Source organism: Elephas maximus, chromosome 5 (assembly GCF_024166365.1).
Source record: "Elephas maximus indicus isolate mEleMax1 chromosome 5, mEleMax1 primary haplotype, whole genome shotgun sequence".
Classification (NCBI taxonomy): Eukaryota; Metazoa; Chordata; class Mammalia; order Proboscidea; family Elephantidae; genus Elephas; species Elephas maximus.
The window spans coordinates 68,457,514-68,478,806 of NC_064823.1; the positions used below are offsets into that span (position 1 = coordinate 68,457,514).

The 21,293-nt window shown below is 40.1% G+C and overlaps 1 protein-coding gene across 7 annotated transcripts in view; it reads right to left on the reverse strand.

Moving 5' to 3' along the window:
- Positions 1-21,293, reverse strand: part of AFF1 (ALF transcription elongation factor 1) — a 227,247-nt gene that overhangs the window by 155,161 nt on the left and 50,793 nt on the right. Inside the window, exon 1 of one of the 7 annotated variants that reach the window (XM_049885770.1) lies at positions 3,194-7,340. The exons of the other annotated variants lie outside the window; for them this stretch is intronic. Coding sequence (XP_049741727.1) covers positions 3,194-3,210 — 17 coding nt within the window. The 5' untranslated portion in view covers positions 3,211-7,340. Of the gene's footprint in view, positions 1-3,193; positions 7,341-21,293 lie in introns of those variants that run through there. 7 annotated transcript variants of the gene reach the window in all.

The window sequence follows — 21,293 nt, forward strand, 5'->3', positions numbered from 1 at the left end:
CAGTAAGTGTATTTGTTATGTTTATGGGTTCCAAAGAACACACTAATCCGAGAGTTGAGGCATAGTTTACGTTCTGATTTGACTGATGTTACCATTTCTAAGGAATTACCTTTCTCCATAACTCTGATAACTCAATAAACCAAACATGAATTGTTTTCAAAATAGTGATTAAAAGTCTAATTTTTAAAACTTAGGCAGTTCATATTTTACTCAATAAACATCTTCTATTTCTAGACAAGAAATCAACCATGAAGGCAAAACAAAAACAATTTCCTACTTTTAAGTTTTAGAATGACGTAGAGGAGGATATAACCACAATTTATAAAAGTTTACAAGCCAAGAAAGACTTAGGTTTCCTTCCTCATTCAAAATATTTCTAGCCAATGTTGTTAGTTGCCATTGAGTCCATTCCAACAGTGTGAGGCAATATTTTTCTTTAAGGAGCTGACTGAACCAAAGGGAATACACAACTATACAACCTTTCACATGAAAAACTAGTCAGACATCACCCGTCAATATCAAATCAAGACTGACATTACCTTAGACCAATAGTGATTATGAAAGAAAGAAAAGTGCCACGGCTGGCTCCTGTATTCACCATCAGTGTTATGAAACTCAGTTTCATCCAAGTTCCATCTTCTTCTGCTGCTAAAAAATCAAATTCTTTAAAACACCACATAATGAAACTACTGTGGTGAGAACAAACAGAGCTATGAATCCTTAGGCCCCAACAGTCGGACAATCTGGACTGTTTAAAGAGCAAAAAATACAGTGTCGCACATGGACAAGATTTCACTCTACCCTGGATTATACACTGTAGGTAAGGCTTCAGTTTCTCTTAAAAATCTCGGCCCAGCTTTGGGTTTCCCTGAAATCAAAAATAATCTGGAATCTTCTCCACGGATTCACTCTTTAGATCTCAAAGACTGCCTGTTCTTGCACAAGGAACGATGTTTGAATGAGCCTGGACTACATTCCAGGTGTGACTGGGGGAAAAAATGGACTTCATAACGTGTGAGATCTACCCCCAACATGCAGGCTAAGAAAACAAGACATAATGGCCTTGTGGCTTTGTTCCTAGTTCAAGGGCACATCCGAAGGCCAGGTAGAGGAACAAAATGCATGCAGCCCTCCTATTTCAATTGCTGACAAGTTGAACTACCACAGTGGTTACTCAGATTATCACATTTTGTAGCAAAGCAATTTTATTAGAAATCGCTTTTCTTACTCTTAAACGGAGCCCTTGCCACTCCCTTTTAACACATCACTACAGCATGAAAGAGACAGCATGTAAGCGAGGAAGTGCTGCAAAGCAGCTCTGGAGTCAGCTGGCCTGAATTCAAGTCCCCGCTCCACCTGTGTGACCTCAAAGAAGAAACCTGGGCTTCAGTTTCCTTAACTGCCAAATGTAGATTATAGAAAATACTTGCCAATTTAGGTGAGTGAGAAGAGTCAATCTGGTAATGCAATTAAAGTGGCTGAGCCCGGGGCCTGGCACGCAGCAGCATTCAATTTAGCTATTACCTTAGTTTTATCATTAACAAAAGGGCTTGAGCACTGGAATAATTCAGATGGGTTCAACACTCTGTGCTATATTAATGAGTTTTTAGACGACATTTACTTAATTTCTTAGATGAAGGTGTCTGTCTTAATCTAGGGCTTTGTGCCATGGGCCCCTTGGGTAGTTTGGTGAAGACTATGGACTCTCTCAGAATGTTTTTAAATGCATTCAGTAAAATACATTAAGATTTCAAAGGGAAGAATTTATACAGAAATGCACTTATCAAACTGGTGGTACACTGTATATGTATGTTTTTCTTTATTACTGAGTTAAACAAGATAAAGCAGCTCCTTAATTTAACAGCAATGGTAAGTGTGAAAGATAGCTCCAACATCTGTAATGAGGTTTCTATTTGTGATAAAGTCACAGGTACTGGTTTCTATTTGTGATAAAGACACAGGTATAGTTTTCTTTCTACATTCCCACTAGAAAGAAATACTAAATTTCAGTTAAAGGTCAGCATAAATAAAGTTGTAGCTTTTGTTTCTCATCCCCAGTTCCTACTATGTGGCCCTCAGGTTAAGTAACCCTTTCTCAGAACAATCAAGAACAGGGGATTAAATTTAAAAAGCACACAGGAGGTGCCTATACAGAGAAGTTCTTTCCTCTCTAGAAAGTTTCGTCTTAGGAAAAAAAGCTTAAAGCCTCCTCCAGCCCAAACTTCGCCGTTAAAGCAACTACTTCTCTCAGGGATGTATTTGAATCTTCAAACCTGATTGTTTTTTAGCCTTCTGAGACATACCAAAATCACTATACAATATCAGCCTAAAGAGTTTTTATTTGAAATGAAATCAGATGAGGCCACACTGCTTTCTAATAAAACCGAAAGTTAAAAAGAATGCATATACACGCATATAACTCCTCAAATTTCCCTTAGCACCAACTGCTGTCACAGCTAAAATGAAATCGTACAAAACGATATGAATCGTAAAATAATTACCAGTGCCTTGTCAGCACTATATTATAACGCTCATTACAGAACAAGTAACAAATCATGGAAAGACAAGGCTTGAGCTTCTTACAATAGCGTTCCTCTGACAGCAACTGCAGTTGATTATCCTCTCTCCCCTTCATCAGCCCTGGTACATTCCCGGTCTTTGCCTACTCAGCAGATTCACACAAGCTGTGCCGTTTTCTGTGGAATTGGGCACTTTAGCAGTCAGATTTTCGACCACTCACCAGACAAATTCTAATCCACCTTTTCCAAGACAAACTATGTTTTCCATTAATTGCATTTCTAAAATTTCGCTCAAGACAACCTTTAGAAAGCAAGGAAAACAACGGGAGGGTGCACAAAGAAACTAGATGAAAATTTGGGGGTAAGGCAGACAAGTTAAATCTACTTAATTTCTCTTAAAACAACAGTTATTTTTGGAAGAGGACGGAAATTTAACTTTAATCTTAACTTTAACTCGATTGTTCGCTCCACTATGCAGAAATCGTCTAGTATGTTCTGCAAACTGTTTTTTCTCTGGCATTAAATAATGAGCCACCACATCGGGAATGACGAGAAAGCAATGACAAAGCTGCTTCCTGCCCGTTTTCTTCCCAGCACCCCAACCCTTCCCCCACAACCTTCAAGTCCCCGAGACACAAACATACTTCAAAAGTTTCTGTCGGCGTCTGGCTTACCTTGACTGGGCTGCCATAATTCAGTTTATAGAGCCCAATGTCTTCTGTCCATTAGCGCTTTCAACCCGCGGGCCCGTGTGCCAGCGCCGCGCTCACCATTGGCCGGAGCCGGGCGGGGACGCTTCGCCAGCGGCGCGACTCCCCAAATGTTACGGGACTACCTGCTCCGGGCGAGCCTCCGCGTCCTCAGCGCAGCCTCGGGCTCGGCCCGTATTGGCTCACGCTAATCCTGATGGACATCCGGGCACTGGGGCCTCTGCAGGCGGACTACACTTTCGACGAGCTCAGGGAACATCGCGTCTGAATTCAGAGCGAGCCAGAGCCCTCGGGGCGATTTCGGAGAGGGGAAACCAAAAGGCCCTAGGCTCGAAGCCCACTAGCGCCCAGCTCCCACCACCCAGCGCCAGAACACCGGCCAACGTTAGAACGGAAGGAAAATCTCTTTTCGGCTCCCTTCAGTTGTCCGAGTTCGCTTGAACACTCCCCTGGCAAGAAAGTTCTAGTGGTACGATCCGCCTCCTTAAAAGGGCAGGGCGCTCGGCTGGCCGGAGCCGGAGACTGGGCCGGGCGGGGGCGCCGGGCCCGAGCGAGGCGCAGAATAGCCCGTTTGCGGCTGAGCCCCGCCCGCAGGCTCCTTGGTAGTGCTCGCTTGCCAGGTTTTAACAAACACACATCGCCGGAACACAGAGTACCCGGCCTCTCAGAACTCAAGCTCCAATTTGAATATTTGTTGAGTACTGGGGCCCAGGAGGCTGCAGTGAGCAGGGGACAAAACCACAGCAGTAAACCACGTTCGCTACTTTTGATCACTCCAAGGCTTGCAATCAGGAAATGTGCAACTAAAGCACACTTGTTTTACTTTGTTTGCTTTCAGTTTTAATTTCATTACATTCAGACAAATATTTACAAAATGCCCTCCCATTTGGGGGACAACATGCTGATTACAAAGAAACAAGGAACTCATTCTGGTCCTTAAGCAAGTAATTAAGGGATTGACAAAAAAAAAAAAAAATCTGAGGATGCAAACAATACAGTAAACACTATAAGGAGTACAAACGAAATCACTTCCTACTAAGGAGACCAAGGAAGGCATTTAAGCTGTGCCTAAATATAAGCAGGAAGGCATTTCGATGGGCAGAGATGGGAAGAGGTCACGCTTCTCGGCAGCTCGGAGGGAACAGCACAACATGGCTGTGGGGAAACGTGGATAAATGCCAGAGTGCCTGCCCTGTGGACTCCGCATTCTGTCTAGAACCAAGACAAGGTTGCCCACCTTCCAAAGTGATCCTCTACACTGTATTACTAAGGAGCTGTGGAATACAGACAGGTTAGGTCTCACACTAAAGATGCAATGCTAGGGGTTGGCAGGACGGCCCAATGCAATTAACCTACCATCTATTATCAGCTGTTTTCTAAATGTAGTTTCCTGGATTCCAGGGAGCCCCCAAGACCTTTTCAGAGGTCAAAACTATTTTTTACAATAACATGAAGACATTCTCTATCTTCCACTGTGCTGACATTTGCACTGATGATGCAAAAGCAACAATGGACAAAACTGCTGATGCCTTAGCACTACCCAAACAGGTCACTGCTTTCTTCACTATCACATATTATTGTCGTTGTTGTGTGCCCTCGAGTCGATTTCTACTCAGAGCGACCCTATTAATGGTTTGTTTTTTTTTGTTGTTGTTTTTGTTTTTAAAGTCAGTTTTCTTTTTTAATGTCCTTATTGAAGCAGTCAGAATTATTACTTTCATTAAATTGTGACCCTGAAGTATGTCTTTTTAATGTTCTCTGTGATAAAATGACTCATAATCGACTCCACAGCGACGGGTTTGGGGTGTATGTGTGAGAAAACGGGAAGTGCACGTGAAACACTTCTGCTGCAAACTGAAGTACAATACAATGGTTGCCTAGAAGAAAAGCACTTGTGTAACTGAGCTGCAAGCTGAACTTAGCTGTCGGTTTTTCATGGACTACCGCTTTTACTTGAAAGAACAACTGACAAATTGTGGCTGTTCAGACTTAGATTATTTGGCAGGCGTTTTCTCAAAAATGAACAAAGTGAGCTTGTTTCTTCAAGGAAAACAACTGACAGTATTTGTTGCCAATGATAAAATTTGAGTTTTCAAGCATTTGGAATAAATACATCTGCCACCAGGAGCTTTACAGCTTCCCAACATGTAAAGACTTTTCTGATGAGATCAGGATGATGGGAATGCATGGGATTTTAGAAGATCCGAATAACTTATTGACCAGTATTTTCCACATGACCAATGCACTATGTTACAAAAGCATGCAGAGACACTCAAAGTGCAAGACAGACCAATGGATTTTAACATACCAAAGGAAAAAAAGAGAGAGAAAAAGCTCAATAATATGATTTCAGATTCTACATTGCAGCTAACCTTTAAGAAACTGTGACTGCGGAGTTTTGGTATAATATCAAAGAAGCTATTAAAACACTCCCTTTTCTGTGAAGCTGAATTTTCTTCGTAGACTTCAACCAAAACAACAGACTGCAAAAGACTGAATGCAGAAGCAGATATGACAATCCAGTTGTCTTCTACTAAGTTAGACAGCAAAGAGGTTTTGGCAAAAATGTACATAATGCTACTCTTCTATTTGTTTTTATTTTGGAAAATATCTTTTATTAAAATGTTATTTGTGTTGGGGCCCTGGTGTCACAGTGGTTAAAGTGCTCAGATGCTAACCGAACAGTTGGCGGTTAGAACCCACCAGCCACTCGCCACTCTGCAGGAGAAAGATGTGACAGTCTGCTTCCGTAAAGATTATAGCCCTGGAAACCCTATGGGGCAGTTCTACTCTGTCCTATAGGGTTGTTGAGTCGGAATCAACTCAACAGCAATGGGTTTGAATGTTTTCAAATCTTCCTAGAACTTTTATTAAAATGTTATTTATGCTAACATGTAATAGACTATGATGATTTTAAATATTAATAAACTGCCCCATAGGATTTCCAAGGAGTAGCTGGTAGATTTGAACTGCTGACCTTTTGGTTAGCAGCCAAGCTCTTAACCACCATACCACCAGGGTTCCTACTGTAAATATCTTAATTTTCATTTTAATATGGTAAATATACAATATATACAAAAACACCAAACCCAAACCCACTGCCATCAAGTCAAATCCATTCGGAGTAGCCGAACTCTTACCCACTACACCACCAGGGCTCCTTACATATACAAAACTTGTCATTGTTGTTAGGTGCCCTCCAGTTGATTTCCACTCAGAGCTAACCCATATGACAGAGGAGAACAGCCACATAGGGTTTTCTTGGTTGTAATCTTTATGGAAGCAGACTGCCATGTCTTCCCTCAATAATTTTTAGAGTGCAAAGTTATTCTATATAATTTGCTAATACTGCCATGTCTTCTTCATCCCTCCACATTCATCACGTATTCTTTTATATTAAGGATAATATTATTATATTATAGTCTTACGTAACCTCCTAGCACCTAGGTCAGTTTTGGCAAAATGTGGTCAAATCACCCGGGGCATGTGTTAAAAGTGCAGCTGCCAGATCCTAGTTCAGAACAACTTAATCAGAAACCTTGTGGTGTGAGGTCCCAAAAATACATTTCAACAAATTCTCCAAGTAATGCTTGCTGTCTGCTTATATTTGAGAAGCATTTATTTGATCACGCTTATTTAGAAAACAGAAACCCTGGTGGCGTAGTGGTTAAGAGCCACAGCTGCTAACCAAGAGATCGGCAGTTCAAATCCACCAGGCGCTCCTTGGAAACTCTATGGGGCAGTTCTACTCTGTCCTGTAGTGCCGCTATCAGTCAGAATCAGCCCAACAGCAGTGGGTTTGGTTTTTTGTTGTTGTTATTTAGAAAATAATGTTAAGAGCTTGTTGATTCAGTATTGGTTTGTAATCCTTGAAACACTTTAAGGACCATGGTTGGCCAGCATTTACTTTCATTAGTAAATATCATTAGTTTATTATCAGACAATAAAACCATCAAGGAAACAAAGTATAATTTCAGGCAAAAATCTACTGCCAAGAATTTTTTGCTTGTTGTTTCCCCCACTTTTCTCTTGCTGTTTCTACTGTCTATACTATGATCATTTATACATACTTTAAACAAATTGGTATCAGACATACAAAGTATGATGAAAAAATATTTCATAATAGCATTTATTCACTTACTTCCCAATTACCACAGACTAGAAATGTAACATTGCTAATATTAAAAATTTCTTCTTCTCTGTGATTGGTGTTAAATTGTTCTGACACCATTTAAGTATCAAGAAATGAAAAAATACAGCAAATGTTTATCCAAAGGAAATATAGAATCAACAGTAGCTCAGGATTACACCTGAGATTCCCTGGGCTCTCAAAATCATTTCTAATGTAAATTAGTGACGGGGATTTGTAACAGAAGTCGGAATACACTAGATTTGTAATAGATCTAAAACTACTAGAGGAACGCGCAGGAGAAATTATTCTGGAAATGCAAATTGTACGTGGCTGAGACAGTACAGCAATACAAACATGAGCGTTACTATTTCCAAGTGTTTTGAAAACATCATTGTGTCCGACCCACAGTCTTGTTCAGTGGTGAAGATGACCAAAAAGGCATTCTTAACCTTTTGGGGGTACAGAATTCTTTAACTTTCTAGTGAAATCTGAGGATACAGACCCACACCTACAATATTTGTTATACTTTGATGTGGTTCATGAACCCCCTGAAACTCACTTAGGGAGCACCAGAGACTCTGTGCTCCACATTAAGCAACACTGTGATATAGTAGTTAAGTGCTACAGCTGCTAACCAAAAGGTCAGCAGTTCAAATCCACCAGGCGCTCCTTGGAAACTCTATGGGGCAGTTCTGCTCTGCCCTGTAGGGTCACTATGAGTTGGAATTGACTGGACGGCAGCAGGTTTGGTTTTTTTTTTTTGGTTTGAACCCTAGAGTATGCTCAGACTAGACCAGCTAATAGACCCCACTTACCTTACAAAAGGAAACCCTGGTGGTGTAGTCGTTAAGAGTTACCACTGCGAACCAAAAGGTTGGCAGTTCAAATCCACCAGGAGCTCCTTGGAAACCCTATGGGGCAGTTCTACTCTGTCCTATAGGATCAGCACGAATCGGAACTGACTCGAGGGCAATGGTTTTGGTTTTACCTTACAAAAAAGGGGTAAGGGCACAGGTCAGTCTTTACTGCTCGTTAAGAAAAATTACAACTGTCTTAGTAATTGCCCAGTATACTGAAGAATTTCTAATGAAAATAATGGAGAGTTGTCAATGACAGCAAAGCATCATCTACACAACAAAAGAACACGTTTTCCTGTGCAGCGAGAACTGATCCCATAGTAACCAAGTATGCTAGAACCAAATAATAATAATGATAAGGTACATCATTTCATAGGGCAGAATTTATAAGGCGAGTGGGATAGACTATTTCAGTATCTGAAATGAGTTCTTGAATCATCACAGAGTGCTTCTTTATTGCTTTAATGAGCTTTATAAATGAGACTTGCACACTTTAAATGGCAGCAGTATAGACTGGTGTCTGTGCATATATACTTAAGATGTGTGTTATATATATGTGTGTGTATGTATGTGTGTACACTGGATCATGTTTATCCAGAAGTAAAAACAGGATAATCTTATAAATACCCCATCGTTTATTTGGAAGAATGCAGATGGATAAGCAGACTTATTTAAATATATATGTTCAAAATATTTTTAAAACATATACCCTCGCCGCCGTTGATTCTGACTCATAGCGACCCTGGATGACAGAGTCAGACTGCCCTATAGAGTTTCCAAGGCTGTAATCTTTACAAAAGCGGACTGCCACTTCTTTTTCCCATGTGGTAGCTGGTGGGTTCAAATCACTGACCTTTTGGTTAGCAGCTGAGCGCTTAAGCACTGAGCCACCAGGGCTCCTTTTTTTAAAACACACACACAAATATTTCCATTTTTAAAATATATTTTTAATTTAAGAGGTGGAAGACAAAATCTTTCTAATTTACCTTAAGCTAAATTAAAAAAATACTTAAACACGTTACCTGATTCAGAACTCTGAATCACTGGTTCAATGTATGCATTTATACTAGAGTGGCCATTCAGTGATGCCACTCTTTATGGCATTTGTGGTCTCAAAGTTTTACACAGGTCAAATCTCACTAAGAAATCCTATTACATTTTAGTGGAATTTGTTTAAGGAGTACACTGGTAAAATCACTTTGCCAAAAAGAAGGGTGCTCAAGGGTGCCACTGGAAGATGTCAAATAAAGCGGACACAGGAAAACGGAGAGGCAAAGGAGAAGAAAAAAGGTAGAGATAGCAAGAGAAACAGTGCTAATAAGCATTGTTAGAAACTAACAAGTTCCCACTTCAGTTGTGACTTCAAACACAAAGCAGTTATCCTTTTCTTGTCCTTGGCAAGTTCTCTGATTCCCCAGGCACTATTCCAAAGCTTTGCTCCACGCCTCACCCTTCAAAATGGGTGAGAGGGAGTGTACTCGGATATTCTCTGCAAGTGTGAAAGTGAATCTATTTCCAGATCCTTAATTTCCATATGCCCTCCTTCCTAAAACTAGGGTTCAAGTTCTCCCTTCCCAGCCCTCTCACCCATCCCAAATCAATCTTAAAATGGTGCATTGCTCTCCAGAGTATAAATACATTTGAGGCACCAAAGGTGCAGTTGTCTGTAGAAGGAGGATCCCTGAGCTCAGTCAAGAAATACTAATGAGTGGCTACTTGTTAAACACTTCCAGGTAACAAAACTGTAGCAAGCCTTCTTGTTGCAACTATCCAGCCCTATATTAGAATTATAAAATGAGACAGGTCCATCAGAAGTCAAACCTTCTCTGACAAAATAATTCTGACTCAGTTGGTTTGACAGGATTTGCTTATCAATAATAAATACTTTTAATAAATTGAATGCATTAAACCTATAGCTATAAAATTTTCTTGGCAGTATATTCAAGGAAAACTTCAGTTCAAACTATGCTGTAATCTTATTTTATATCTTGTTAAACTTACAGTGAAAACCTCTAGTTGTCATTTTTAAAATGTGGGGGGAGAAGGGTTACAGTTTCTCAATATTCCTTTAGAGAGTGCACAGGCAAAAATGTTTAAAGACTGCTGCTCAACTTCACCTTTCCTTACTGTGTGAATTTTTCTCTTTCTCAACTTCTGGTCTAACCTTCCCCATAATTTCTTCCTCCTGTGCTCATCCATACTGGTTACTTATCCTAGGTCTACAAACAAGCTCACATTTTCCCACGCCCCACCCCACAACACCACGCTTGCTTCTTTTTTTTTTTTTAATAAACTTTGTATTTTAGAATAATTTTAGATTAAGAGAAAAGTTGCAAAGATAGTAATGAGTTCCCATATACTCTTCAGCCAATTTCCCCGTTTCTAACACCTTACATTACTATTTGTCATGTCTTAAGTTTCTGGGTGTTGTAAAGAGTTAAGCGCTAGGCCATTAGCGGAAAGGTTCAAACCAATGCAGAGCTGCCTTGGAAGACAGAATTGGCAATCTGCTTCGAAAATGTCACAGCCTTGAAACCCCGAGGAGCAGATGTACTCTGCATACACAGAGTCACCAGGAGTCAGAATTGACTCAATGGCAACTAACAACTGCCACTACCTCTACCAATTCTCACGTGTCAAAACTAAGAAATCAACATTGGTATATTACTATTAGCTGAACTATAGACTTTAGGAAACCCTGGAGGCATAGCGGTTAAGAGCTACAGCTGCTAACCAAAAGGTCAGCATTTCAAATCCACCAGGTGCTCCTTGGAAACTCTATGGCGCAGTTCTACTCTGTCCTATAAGTTCACTATGAATCGGAATTGACTCACCGGCAATGGGTTATAGACTTTACTTGGATTTCACCAGTTTTTCCACTAATGTTCTCTTTCTGTTCCAAGATCCAATCTCCCTAGTTTCTTCCAGTCTGTGACAGTTTCTGAGTCTTCCCTTGTTTTCCATGACTTTGACAGGCTTGAGGTGTTCTAACCAGGTATCCTATTAAAAGTCCCCCAATCTGTTTTTGTCTGCTGTTTTTCTCATGGTTAAACTTACGTGGCTGCATACCCTGCTTTTGTAGTCATGAAAAAAAAAATCACAAATATTCTTTTTAAAGCTATAATCAAATCATAGCTCTAAAGAGGAGAACGGGGTCATCTAATCAACCTCTCCATTCATTATTTCTCCACTGAGTCTAGCCTGTTTGCATACCTCCAGCAACATCTGCTCCAATTACAAGGCAGCTTCTTCCACTACTGACCAATGATGGCCCTTGGAAAGGCCTGTCCTCCACAGAGTTAAAATTGGTTTCCCTGGAACCCTGATCCATTGGATCTACTTCTGCCCTCTTGATATTAATATAACCATATGGCTTTCTTAAGCTTACTGTCTGGCAGTATATCCTTTTCCATCCTTTACCTACCTTATACTTAAGCATGTTTTATATTTAAAATGCATCATTTTAATGCAAATTTTGTTGTGTCTTAACAAGTCAGTCTCTGCTTTGTAAGTGAAACATTTAACCAGTTATTTTAATTACTGATATGGTTGGGTTTCAGTTATTACCATGTTGCCATTTGTCTTTCATTTGTTCCTTCCGGTTTTTGTTCCTCTATTGCTCCTTCCCTGCCTTCTTTCGAGTTAACTGAATATTTCTAAATTCCATTTTATTCTCTCTACTGCCTTTGTTACTATACCTCCCTAATTTTTTCAGTGGTTGCTCTAAAACAGTGGTGTGGTCATGAATAGGCCTAACTACATGCATCAGCACCTCCCAAGAACATGCTAGAAATGTAAATTTTCAGGTTCCACCCAAATTTACAAAATTAGAAGCCCTGGGGGAGGGGTTCAGCAATCTGAGTCAAAACAGGTCTTCCAGGTGATTCTGTTCCACACTGAAGTTTGTAAAGCACTGCTCTGGGGCTAACAGTAAAAAAAAAAAAACAACAGTAAAAAAACCCTTAATTTATCAAAGGCAATATTACACTACTTCACAGCAGATATCTCTATTTCCTAATTCTTATTTAAATTAAAAATTATGAAGTCTTCCATCCTTTCTAGAACCCCTACTACTCTCTTAAGTTCAGATTCTTCTTTATATAACTCCCATGCCTTCTCAACAACTTCATGAGACTGCTTCTCTTGCCACCTCTCTTCCCTGCTCCAGTCTTTGCCATACCTGCCAGAATAAAGAATAAAGAATTCCTACAACCTTCCCTATTCAACCTAACTTCAATAGCCTTATCTTTCACCAACCTCCCTCCATTCCCTCTATATCCTATCATCATGAACACCCTAAGCCAGACACTTGTCTCATGCCACTAATCTTTCCACAGGATATTGATATTCTCTCTTCATTAGAATGTTTCCCACACTTCACTCATGCCACAAATCTTTGCACAGGATGTTCTCTTTTCATCGGAATGCCTTTTCCCTTCTTCTCAAGCTGGAGACTTCCTACCATTCTTCAGACCTCAGCAAATCCACCTCTTCTCAGAAGCCTTCTCTGGTATCTTCAACTTCACTCCACCTACCAGGAGCTCCTAGCTGTCATGCATATCAAGTCATGGGGGCAGACAGGAGATGGATTAAGAGGAATGTTTGCTTGTTTGAGTGGAGAAGCCATCAAAAGATAACTACCAAGTCAGAATTGTGACGAGCTCTACTACAATGTTGATGAAATTTCTACCCACACATGAATTTTCAGGTACAGTCTTCTACCCACACATGAATTTTCAGGTACAGTCTGTCTCCAGACCAACAGTCTGAGGGGTTCTTTCATTAAGTAATCAATGGATTCTGACCTGGGTCCATAAATGAAGCAAGTAGAGATCAGTGAACTATTTTCAACGTTTCAAAAAGTCCAAAGGAAAGTGCATATTTACCCATGGAAAGTGTGTGGCAGACTCTGCTTTGGCCCTGTCTGGAGATGATGCCAACTCAATGTGGTAACATCAGCTAGTACATGCTGAACAGGAAGTCTGATTGGCAACTCATGGGGTTTGATTTAAAAATAGGAAAACGAATAATTGTTCAAATTCAGTTTGCCAAGTAGAGGGACTCTTTCAAAACATGAGGTCCACAGGAGAAGTGAAAAATAATTGAAAACAATAATAATTTAAAACACACATGTGGAAAACATCAAGTTGATGAGAGGTATTTCCACACAGATGTGAACTAATGAAAACAATTCAGATCCTTTAGACCAAGCAGTGGTTCACAACCTGGCTATACAACAGGATCACCTGAGGAGCCTCATAAAATCCTCACACTCAGGCCACAACCGGGACCAATTAAATTATCTCTGGGGATGAAACCCAGGCACCATTTTTTATATGTCCTCAGGTGATTTCTGAAGAAGAAATCCTTGTCAAGGATTTCACTCTACTTGGATCAACAACATGGGAGCAGCAGTCAAGAAATCTAATGACATATTACACTGGGCAAATCTGCTGTAAAAGACCTCTTTTTAAAGTGTTAAAAAGCAAAGATGTCACTCTGATGACTAAGGTGCACCTGACTCAGCCTTGGTCTTTTCAGTCATCTCATATGCATGTTAAAGCTACCATAACCCATTGCCATCGAGTCAATTCTGACTCACTGCAACTCTATAGGACAGAGTAGAGCTGCTCCATAGAGTTTCCAAGGGGTGCCTGGTGGACTCAAACCACTGACCTTTTGGTTAGCAGCCATAACACTTAACCACTATGCCACCAGGGTTTCTATGTTAAAGCCAGACAATGAAAAAGGAAGATCGAAGGAGAAATGATGCATTTAAATTACAGTGCTGGTGAAGAACACTGAATATACTCTGGATTGCCAGAAGAACAAACAATTCAGTTTTGGAGGACAAACGGCCAGAATCCTCCTTAGAAGCTGAGGATGGCGAGACTTCTTCTCATTTTGGACACGTCATCAGGAAAGATCAATCACTAGAAAAAGACATCGTATTTGATAAATTAGAGGGTCAGCAAAAACAAGGGAAACCCTCCATGAGATGGACTGACCCAGTGGCTGCAACAGTGGGCTCAAATACATGAATGATTGTGAAGGTGGCACAGAACCGAGCAACCTTTCTTTATGTTCTATATAAGGTCGCTATGTGTTGGAGCCAACTCAAAGGCAACTAACGACAACAAATACAGGTAATTTAATGTTCAGCCAAGTTGGAGAACCTCTGCTGGAGAGCCTCACTACTCAGTGAGGGCCGCAGGCCAGCAGATCAACGCCATCGGGGATGCTTGTTAGAAATGCAGAACTTCAGGTTCCAGCCAAGATCTACTGAATCAGAATCACATTTTAACGGATACTTAGATGATTCACGTGCCCATTAAAGTCAGAGAAGCACTGCATTATGAAATATATAACACTGAAGAATTTCTTAAATTCTCAAGAAAATGACCAACATTTATCCCCAATCATCAGTTTAACATATTCATTGATTTCTAAACAATATTTTGATGCAGTTACCTATGAGTTGGAGGCTTTTTCATCCCTTTGAACTACTTTCCAACATTTCCTGAATACACATAAGGGAAAGAACTTAAGAATTAGAATAGGAAATTTCCCAGTCTTTGCAGGGATTTTTTCCCCTTTTTGTGGGAAATATATGCATATATATTACATATAGAGACAAGCCACAATGATCAGTAAATTACAGCTTGTAAGTTACACTAAGATCTGGTCTTTACACATAAAAGAAGTTGTATCAACTATCGTTCAGCATATTCTGTGATACCCAGGCCAGTCCTTTAATGTGCTGTTTTTATTCTTAGCAAGTATTTGAATCCAAAAAATTCAAAACCTAATTTAGGGTAGAAATTTTATATTCCATTTGAGGACTGAGGCTCTTATCCAAAAAAGTCAGGGGTCTTTATTTGAGGTTTATTTGTTCTGAACTCTGCTTCCTACCTGTCACATGCAAAACAAGATTCAAACTAAATCAAATCAACATTTATTATGCACCTATTATGTCCAAAGCACTGTGGGGAGAGATAAAAATAGTAACATTAATCCTAATCTTCTAAGAACTTACTAAAAGAAAGGGCTAGTCCATTTTCAAAGTCCTAAAGATCTTGAAAATATAATGAATTTGAAGAACAATAAGTAGATTAACAACCAACTAAACATTTTAATGATCAAGGACCTGTAAGTCACTGAGCTAATTAAACATCATTTAGGCATTATGTTTAAGGATTCATTTAAGAAAACCAGAGAAATTTTAAGCAATAGTATTATTCACAGTAATGCCTATGTTCTCAGAAAGGAGGGGACTTCCCCTGCTAATCCAATTAGAACTCAGTGGAGGTGAGAATTCTCAGCCGGGGATTCTGCTCCCAGCTGACAGGCTTGTTAGTACCTCATAACACCTCAAAGCTGGCTGGACTCAAGCCTTAAAATGCTTAACAACTTAATGGGCCCCTATATTTTCACTTAAAATTCCCATAAAGATGACTTCCCTTCAAATATGATAATGTTCCCTCAGTACACAGGCTTGAGAGACTTAGCTACCAGTCTTGGATACCAAAGCCTCAGCCCAATGGCAAGCAAGGTGTTAGGATCAGTTACGTTAGTGAGATGAATTCCTAATATTCACTGAGCACCCCACAATATATCTGGCTCTGTTCTAAGAGCCTTACTAGTAGCAAATTAATTCACACAACAAGCCTTGAAGCCAAGTACAGTATTATCATCTGTGACGGTTACTTTTATGTGTCAACTTTGCTAGGCTATGGCGCCCAGCTATTTGTTTGAACACTAGTCTAGATGGTGCTGTGACGCTGTTTATGTGATTAATGTTTACAATTAGCTGACTTTTAATAATGGATATTACCCTTGATAATGTGGGCGGGTCTCCTCTAACGAGTAAAGGCCTAAAGAGCAAAAACTGAGCTTTCAGGGAGAAGGAATTCTGCCCTAAAACTGTAACACAGAAATCCTGCCTGAGTTTCCAGCATCCTGGCCTGCCCTACAGACTTCAGAACTGCCAGCCCTACAATCGCATGAGCCAATGACTTAAAATAAATCTGTCTCTCCACAGAGACATAATCCTATTGGTTCTGTTTCTCTGGAGAACCCTCACTGATACATCATCCCTGCACTATAAATAATAAAAAAAAAAAAAAGAGGCCCTGAGAAGTTAGGTAATTTCTCAAAGTTGGACAGCTAGTAAGTGTGGAGCGAGATGCAACCCTGGCAGCTGGCTCCAGAGTCCATGCTCTCAACTACTATGGTGTACAACAAGCATCTCTTAGGAAGCTACTGTTACTTTCTCAAGGATTACTTTCATAGTCTTTTAGAACATTATTCTTCCTCATATCTAGTTATGTTTCACCACAGCACTTCCAAATTTGCCATTACTTTTGGAATCAGCTAGATGGTTTCTACAAAAGGCAAACAGTGATTTATTACCATAGTTGGTTAGTTGGGTTTGGTTAAATAATGTTCGGGGTTGGAAAAAAATTCAAAACCTGGGACCAGAGCATTTACATCATAATCCAGTGACTAAAGATAAGGATGTAAGAAGAGCAATTCAAAGTAAACATGATACCCCAGTCCTGTTTCGTTTTGTTTTAAAAAACAAATTTTTCGAGTACCATAAACACTGAAGTTTCCCATGATGGTTAGCAAGTCACATTAAGGATATAACCAAGAGATGTTCACACTCTTCAGAAATACACGTTAGTAAAAAGTCTGCAGTGTCTTAGGATAACAGCAACACAGCTTTTGACAGTGTTATTGAGGACAATCATTTTATGAATATAAAGTGATTTTAGAAGAACTATGGGTTTTTTTTATTGGGTATCTTGGCTAAAACATTTTCAACAGCATTTCTCTTTTTCACTTTTTGTTTTGGTTTTGTTTTACAAATGTAGAGTTTCAGGGGCCATATATGGAGGTTACATGTTTCCAACAGCTTTAAATTAGTGATCATAGCTGAGGACCAAGAAATAAAATAATAAAGAAACAAAAAAACCATTTTCCATCCAGTTTTTCCAACACTTATGAACATAATTCTCAGAGTTGAATCATGTCCCTGGGAAATACACCGTTTTGGACAGCCTCACACTGCCTCATGAAATACTTAACCCCAGTTTTTTAATACACTTTGATGACAGCTATAGCATGTTACCCAAGTCATTGCTGGCAAGAGCCCCGCTGTACTCACAGACAGCCCAAGTCCACGCACCGCTGGTTGCTAGTAGTGTTGCTGTGGGAGGAGGGCATCCTTCCTGTGGGCAATCTGAAACTGTTCTTGGGGACTCTGGGGGGCTTAAGAAATTGTGCTGCCCTTGAGTGAACATCTCTCCACAGATGGGTCCTGTGGTGTCCTGTTTTCTTCACACTTCTGACGTCTACAGCTAAAAGGTGCCAGTGGATTCCCCTGAAGGGTCCTGCTCTGCCTTGTACAAGTTATGCAGCCTTAAGGAGGTGCTAAATCATTACACTCTCCAATGGTTATTGCCTCTGGTTTCCACATGGGTATTAATTAGTTATCACCTTTTGAAGAATGAGACCTTCTACACAGAGGGCTGGCTCACTGCCAAGTCTGACTCATTCCAGTCTATAAATTCTTTTTTGTCAAGCTCCTGGATGACTACTAACTCAAGGCTCAGAACTGTCTTCAGACCCTTCTCAGGAGGGGGCAAATAGCCAAGAAAAGAGCACACAGCAGCTCCTTAGGGGCAGTCAATCCATCCAGTGTGGGCCCAGGAGTTCCCGACCCTCAGAGACACAGTGATTAAACCAAGGCTATCCATAAGCAACACCATTGCTTGCACATTATAATAGCATAATACGATTCTGAGAAGGAAAACAAGAGAGGGTGGCTGTTACACAAGGTGCAGAGAGAACACAGCCAAGACATTTAATCCTCTTCCTGATTTTATGTGTAAGAAATTCAAGGACTAGAATTTTCCAGGTTTAAATAGACTTTTTGTTTAGTTGGCACAGTTAACATAATGTGCTAACTAAAATTTAAACCATGATGTAGGAGGACTGGCGTTATTTAAACAATGGTAATGAAACGAAATGTTGGGCATGTTATCAAAAGGGACCAGTCCCTGGAGAAGGACATCATGCTTGGTAAAGTAGAGGGTCAGCAAAAAAGATGAAGACCCTCAAAGAGACGGATTGACACGTGGCTGCAACAATAAGCTAAACATATCAACAATTGTGAGGATGGCGCATGACCAGGCAGTGTTTCATTCTGTTGTACGTAGGGTTGCCATGAGTCAGAACTAACTCGATGACATCTACCAACAACTGAAATTTGTACATATTTGAAATGTGCAAAGCAAAGACTGCCTATAATCTCTCTCGGAGTAGATAAGCCACTAATTTGAGAAATTATTCAGCTCATTCGTTCATTACTGTTTTCCATTTTGGTTTAATTTTATTATTACGTATAACATTTAACAAAGTCAGCGACAAAGCAGGGTACAGTCAGAGAAGTCTATCCTTGTTCCCTCAATTTGTTTCCTTCTTCCTTTTATCAGTTTTTGGTTTATCCATCTATTACTTGTTATTTTAATATAAGTAAATACATACGTAAGTCATATTCTTCTTCCCTTATCATCATCATCAGGTCCCATCAGTTCTGACTCATAGCAATTCTATGCATAATAGAACAAAACACTACTCAGTCCTGCATCACCCTCACAATTGTTGCTATGCTTCAGCCCATCGTTGTAGCCACTATCAACCCATCTCCTCTCTTTGACTGACCCTCTACTTTACGAAGTATGATGTCCTTCTCCAGGGACTGGTCCCTGCTGATAAGATGTCCAAAGTATGTGAGATGAAGTCTTGCCATCCTCGCTTCTGAGGAGCATTCTGGCTGTACTTCTTCTAAGACAGATTTGTTCATTCTTCTGGCAGTCATCGGTATACTCGACATTCTGTGCTAACATTATAATTCAAGGGCACTAATGCTTCTCCAGTCTTCTTTATTCATTGTCCAGCTTTCTCATGTATGAGGTGACTAAAAATATCATGGCTTGGGTCAGGTGCGCCTCAGTCCTCAAAGTGACATCTTTGTCTTTGAACACATGAAAAAGGTCTTTTGCAGCAGATTTGCCCAATGCAATACATCATTTGATTTCTTGACTGCTGCTTCCGTAGGCATTGATTGTGGATCCAAGTAAAATTAAATCCTTCACAACTTCAATATTTTCTCTGTTTATCAGGATGTTGCTTATTGGTCCCTTGCTAAATAAAAAATAGCGTTACTATACACTGTTCTGCGCCTTGTTTTTTTTAATTAATGTATTCTAAAAATTGCACCACTGTAGAAACTTAGAGTCCTTATTTCTTTTTATAGCTGTGTAATTCTCCATTGTGTCAAAGTAGCAGGTGGGATTTTTTTTTTTTTTAAGCTTCTTATTGATGATATTTGATATTACCTGTAGTCTGAAATGAACAGATTCGTAGCCATCTCTTTTTATATTTTTGCCATTGTATCTTGGGTAGAGATTCCTAGAAGTGAGCCTGCTGGATGGAAGTGTTAAGTACAAACATAATTTTGCTACCTATTGCCAAATTCCTCTCATAGGGCTACACCATTTTGCAATCCCACCAGCGATGTATGACAGTACAGTACTTTTTTCCCTATAGCCTTACCAACTAAGCATGTTGTCAAACATCTGATTTTTGCCACCCTGATAGGTAAGACATGATATCTTCCAGTAGTTTTCATTTGCATCTCTCTTATCATGCATGACTGAGCATCTTTTCATATGAAAAGGACATTTAAAAAATGGAAGTGCTCTGACAGGCTTGATATTTTAGAAGAGTTTTCAAATAAATTTTTCAGGGAAGTAAAAAGCACTATTAAACACACTCCTTAAAAATCTAAATAAATACCCTCCCACGCCCACACAGGCTTTATTCATATCAGCTCATGTCATCAACAAACACTGATTGAGGATTCTGGTGAACCAGGACCTGCCCCCAGTGCACTAACAGAGGCATGGGCAAAGGAGTATGAGAACACCAAGGACTAAGGGTTCAGCAGGTGTCCCAGTAGTCTGAGGAACACAGGAGTGGAGAGTATCTGAGGCAAAATTTCAATGAGTAGTTCACTGGGGTTTTTCTGGGCTCTACAAATAGTTTGGAATCCCTGAGTTGTGTAAGCGGTTAGCACACTTGCCTGCTAACCAAATGGTTTGAGCAAAGAGTTACAAATGGTTACAACACAAGTCTGCCTTTCCTATTTAAAAAAAAAGAAAAGGAGTTGTGAGTCCCTAGGTGTTGCAAATAGTTAAAGCGCTCAGCTGGTAACCAAAAGTTGGAAGTTCCAGTCCGCCCGGAGGCACCTCAGAAGAAAGGCCCGGCAATCTACTTTCAAAAAAATTGCCCATTGAAAACCCTATAGAGCACAGTTCTACTCTAACAAACACAGAGTCACCATGAGTACGAATCGACTTGATGGCAACTGGTAGTAGTGGTGGTAGTAGGGGCAGGCTACAAGTGCCAGAGAATTATGGTGAGAAATGAAGAGACAGAAACAGCCTAGAGCGCTTAAAAATACAGCTATAGTAAAAACTTGTAACAAAGTACCTCTAATCAAATGTAATGCCCAACACTGATTTTGGAATTAGTCCAAGAAAAACTAGCAAGTGTCCAAGAATGTGTTTTAGTCTAAGGACAAGGATGTATCACCTATTCACATAAAACCAGTTGCCATCAAGCCGATTCCTACTCATGGCGACCCCCATGTGTCTTGGAGAAGAATTGTGCTCCAGAGGGCTTTCGATGGCTGATTTTTCTAGACAGCTAGGCCTTTCTTCCAAGGCATTTCTGGTTGAACTCAAACCTTTAACCCTGCAGTTAGCAGCCAAACATGTTAACCAACATTTTGCACCACCCAGGGACTCCCCTATCCACATACGTGGACTCTTTTTTACTCAGTATGAAAATCCAAGAAACAAGCAGACCTACTACGAAACTTTCACACTATGTAATTACCGTATGTTTATGCAAATAACACACACTGTCTATCTACGTTTGCTTGCTGACCGCACTCTCCCCTCCACAAGGTATTTTCGTAAGCGTGCTATGCCAATTTTTTTTT